This window comes from Octopus bimaculoides, chromosome 16, assembly GCF_001194135.2.
Source record: "Octopus bimaculoides isolate UCB-OBI-ISO-001 chromosome 16, ASM119413v2, whole genome shotgun sequence".
Lineage (NCBI taxonomy): Eukaryota > Metazoa > Mollusca > Cephalopoda > Octopoda > Octopodidae > Octopus > Octopus bimaculoides.
The window spans coordinates 39,823,124-39,828,434 of NC_068996.1; the positions used below are offsets into that span (position 1 = coordinate 39,823,124).

At 37.2% G+C, this 5,311-nt stretch overlaps 1 protein-coding gene across 1 annotated transcript in view; it reads right to left on the reverse strand.

The window, feature by feature from the left end:
• Positions 1-3,940: 3,940 nt before the first annotated feature.
• The window catches only part of LOC106875566 (dentin sialophosphoprotein), a 287,625-nt gene continuing 286,254 nt past the window's right edge, over positions 3,941-5,311 (reverse strand). The window contains exon 5 of the mRNA XM_052973494.1: positions 3,941-4,197. Within this exon, the coding sequence (XP_052829454.1) occupies positions 3,941-4,197 (257 nt within the window). The remainder of the gene's footprint in view (positions 4,198-5,311) is intronic.

Consider the following 5,311-nt stretch of genomic DNA (forward strand, 5'->3'; position numbering starts at 1 on the left):
CCTTATATCTTCTTTTCCAGTGACATTCTTCACTGATATTGAAAAGGTTACCTTCATAATCAGTATTACTACGATCATCATCATCATTCCTATCTTCATCATCACCACCACCACCACCACCACCACCACCATCATCATCATCACCATCATCATCACCATCATCATCATCATCATCATCATCATTGTCAATGTCGTCATCATTGTCACCATCGACTTCAGTATCATCAGTGTCATCATCATCATCATAATCATCTTTATCATTACCACCACCACCACCACCACCACCACTCATAATTAACCTCATTCTCTTTATTTCTGCATATATCCCTCCCACCTTTTTATTTAATTTTTTTTTGTTTTTATTTGCTTTAGTCATTGAACTGTGGCCATAAAGAGGCACCACCTTGAAAGATTTACTCAAACATCAACCCATATACTTATTTATGTATGTCTATTATTTAGTTTTATTTCTGGATTTCCTGCCCATGCAGAAAGAGCTGGTTTCTAACCTAGATCCAAGGTTCCTTCATTGAAATTTCAACAACATCAACAGGGCATTTGTGCATGTATGTATATGTGCAGTATTTGGAGTCAGTGCATGTGTAGATTTGTATGCTTTGTTTCCTAGACATACTCATATATACTTAAATGATAAACCTCTGGAAAGTTTTACAAATTTTTACAGTTCCAGTGATGGCTTGGATCTGTAGTCTTCAGATCAGCTTTCTCATTTCTGGTTTTGAGAACCCTAATTTCTCAAGTTTGGCACTTAGGCAGTGTGTTACATATCCCAGTGACCCAATAATAACAGGTATAAACCTGAACTTGTAATCTGGGTAGAGTAACTGTAAATTTCTCAATAGTTTAGTGTAGGTATTTTCTATTTCACTTATCTTTAGCTTTATACTGACATCAACTGGACAACTGATTTCCACTAAATAGCTTTTCTTTCCACATCCTAGATCACTTGGTTTTCTTCTATTATGTTTGCATTTTATTGACAATTTCACAGGGACATTCCACCACTACTCTTCCATACTAAGAGTTATTATGGCCTCACACAGTAGGTTCTTATATCTTGGTCTCAGAGTTGTTCTTCTGATGGATCCCATTGTACAGTGTCTTAGCTACAGCATTGTGTCTCATTGGTAGATAATAATGCAATGTCATTGAAGGCGGTGAGCTGGCAGAAACATTAGCACGCCGGGCAAAACGCTTAGCGGTATTTCATCTGCCGTTACCTTCTGAGTTCAAATTCCGTCAAGGTCGATTTTGCCTTTCATCCTTTTAGGGTCGATTAAATAAGTACCAGTTATGCACTGGCGTCAATGTAATCGACTTAATCCCTATGTCTGTTCTTGTTTGTCCCCTCTATGTTTAGCCCCCTTGTGGGCAATAAAGACATAAATAATGCAATGACATTTTTGCAGAACTATGTATGATGTGTGTGATATATATCTTCAGTGCTAATATTACAAAGTTTGCATCAGTTACCACATTTCAGGGTCTTTCCTGTGTCTCTGTTCCTTTTGTGTATCAGAAATTTGGAAGCTATTTCCCTGTTCCTGGTCACAAATGTACACTCTTCTTAGTGAAAGTTAGTAATTCAGTTGTTGGTCCATAATAGACTGCTTTGATTACCAATGTTGCTGTCATCCTGGAGCCTTATGCCAACATATCCATGCATAGTGGAGGCACAATGGCCCAGTGGTTAGGGCAGTGGACTCGTGGTCATAGGATTGCGGTTTCGATTCCCAGACTGGGCGTTGTGAGTGTTTATTGAGCGAAAACACCTAAAGCTCCACGAGGCTCTGGCAGGGGATGGTGGCGAACCCTGCTGTACTCTTTCACCACAACTTTCTCTCACTCTTACTTCCTGTTTCTGTTGTGCCTGTAATTCAAAGGGTCAGCCTTGTCACACTGTGTCACGCTGAATATCCCTGAGAACTACGTTAAGGGTACACGTGTCTGTGGAGTGCTCAGCCACTTGCACGTTAATTTCATGAGCAGGCTGTTCCGTTGATTGGATCAACTGGAACCCTCGTCGTCATAAGCGACGGAGTGCCAACATATCCATGCATGGTTTTCTGCTGATATTCACTCATCCTTTCATCAGATGATATGATGCAAGAAAGTCATACAACTTCTTTGGGCAAATATTTGAGGTTATCAGGTAGAGAATATTTCTTGGAAGAGTGACTTTCCAAGTCTCATGATATTATCTACCTCATGCATGCAGACTTGGTCAACAAATGCACTTCAACACTTACTGGTTAATAGATTTTCTGAAGGGGTATGATGTGACATTCAAAAACTGTCTAAATCAATGTTAAACTCTCTGCTTCCATATTTTTGTTTTAGGAAGAGGCAGTCGACATCACTGTGAATGTGAAAATTATTTGAGCTGGTCAGTAGCTTCAGTATCAATGGCTCAGATCTCATCAAGTGTCTATTTCAGTGGCCCAAACATTGGTGTGAGTACTAGTGCTGCAAACACATTGTGAACTACTATATTACTGTGTATGGAGAATTATTAGGTTTATAATTTTCTTATCTGAAGGTGTTATAGTGGCGCGTTCCTTGTTACTGGTACCATTGTGAAATGTGTTTCCATCTATCCTTAGGTACCTGTAGCATTCTTCACCAGATATAAGAGAAACATCTAAATCATTAATGGTGGTGCTGCTAGTCTGGTTTTTTCCTCATTTCCCAACCATATAAAAACATTTATCCTGACCAAAGTTTAGCTTATATCCTTTGAGAATGTGATAGCTAAATCAAGACTTTTTTCCATCTCATGCTTATTCCTGTCATACAGCTCCAAGTCATTCATAAAAAAAAGCATTATCATGGTACTTTTGGAATATACCTCTGTGATACTGCATTTTATCAGTGATAATACAATCACTCTTGGTATTTAATTTCAAGATGATGGCCCAGGATGAAGTTAGGTCAGCTGTGCTTTGCAGGTTTTCATTTTGTGAATACTTGATGGCCTGAGCAGAGTTGGTGCCATGCTAAAAGCACCAAGTACACTCTGTAAAGTGGCTGGTGTTAGGAATGACATCCAGCTGTAGAAATCATTGCAAAGCAGATATTGAAACTAGCAGCCCTCCGGCTTGTTGATTTCTGTAGAACCATCCAGTCTATGCCAGCATGGAAAAAAAGGAACATTAAATTCTGCTGCTGTTGATGATGATGATAATGGTCAAGATGATGATGATAGATTCAAAGTCCAGCCTGTATTGTGCTGATTCCATTTGAAGATTACATTAAGTGTACACATGTCTTTGGAATACTCAGCCACTATACATACCCACTTAATGAGCCATGAGCATTCAGTAGATGATCAAGCAACTGAATACCCCACTGTTAAAGCTAAGATCCGTTTACATTTACTTTACTTTGTCTATAACATATTTACTTATATCCTAATAACACCCCTAGATCCAGATATGGCTAATTACTCTTGCTGTTAGTGTAATTAATATTGTTTTGGGTATTAGTTTGGTCGGAAGAGAGATGAAGAATTCCAAGGGAGGTGTGTGATGGTTGCTGGGAATGGGGCTGAAACTGGGTACAGTCTTAGGTAAAAGGAAGTATATCTGGGTTTAAATAACACTTAGAGTAACGAGAAGAGTGATGGGGGTATATTAAGTGTGTTTAGGGTAGAGTGAAGTACAGTGAAGTAAGTTCATACGAGCTGAGACTGCTTTAGTAATATTCACATCTCAAGACTCATGCAGTTTCTTTTGTTTGGTTTCCAGGTTGGTACTTGCACTTCCCAAACTTATGTTGATCAATGTAATTAAAGGCCAAGCACTGCCAAATAAACAACCATTACAGAGAAGAACAGATAGCTTTATTTTGTCATTTTTTTTTATTTGATTTCTTATTTTTTATTTTCTATTTTCCGCCCTCTTCTTTATTAGAAGAACTTTTATAATATTCCAGTGTATGAAAAGTACAAACTTGTTATTTGCTTTATCACAACACACAGATCGTTACAATAATGAAGATGATGACGACAACGACGACGACAATGATGATGACAACGATGATGGATATGATGATAATGATGACAATAATAGCAAATGGGAATGGTAACCATGAAACTGTAGACCTTTAACATACCTTTCACCTTTTCCAGCATTTTCTTACAAAAGTCATTAGCGTTTGGTTCCGGCATCATACACTCTATAAAAAAAAATACAACATAAAAATTAGTTTACTGCAAACAATAAATTTCTTTTTTTTTTCTTTCTTTTTAAATATTTATTCTCCTCGTTTTATTTTATTCCTCATTCATTTTATTTCCTCCACAACAAAAACAAAAGCAAAAACAGTAAAAAGAAAGAAAAAAGTGTTTGGCCTATATTGTTTGACCTAATTGTTTTATTCCAGCTTTTAAAGTGGATGATGATCAAATACATTGTCTCTTGGCCAGCACAATAAACGTTCTATCTTAAATGATGTTATTTCTGACACAGCCATGACTATAGTCAGGAATAAAATTCATGCCAGCATCTGCAGTTAAACAAATAATTTAAATTAACAATTTTTGGTTTGAAAACAAAATATGAGTGGAGTGATAAAAGGAAAAAAATCATAGTTGATTTTTAGGTAAAATTTTCAATTCTCAACCACATGGATCTGGGTTCAGTCCCACTGTGTGGCACCTTGGGCAAGTGTCTTCTCCTATAGCCTCAGGCCAACCAAAGCCTTATGAATGGATTTGGAAGTTGGAAAGTGTAAGAAACCCATCAGATATATATATATATATATATATATATATATATGTATGAAATACGTGTAGACGTTTTATTATCATTATCTTATGATATTTACTTTGTATTATATTATACTTATTTATTGTGCTTTTACTTATTAACTTTCTATATGTGACTGGATTTTCATAGATGAGTTCATAAACCTTGGTTCTTTCCTCTAAAACTATATATATATAAAGTGTAGTATATTGCCACTTAAGTGTGGCTGACCCCTAGGGGTGGATGTTACTGTTGCTTTTAGCCCCAGGAGGACATCTCCTCCAGCTGGCTTATCGACACACTACTGTGTCCTGTTTGCCAAGGGAAGTTATCCCTCTCACCATGATCTGCAGCACGAACGGATCCGGATTTCAGGGTTATTTCCCTTTGTCGGCGTTCGATAGCTACTGACCCTGGCGAGAGAGACAAAAACCTGGCAATCTTATATCTACTTTTCCAGTGAAATTCTTCACTGATATCGAAAAGGTGAAAACAAGCAATGTTAATTCTCTAAATGAAGTATTAACAGTAACTGCACGATA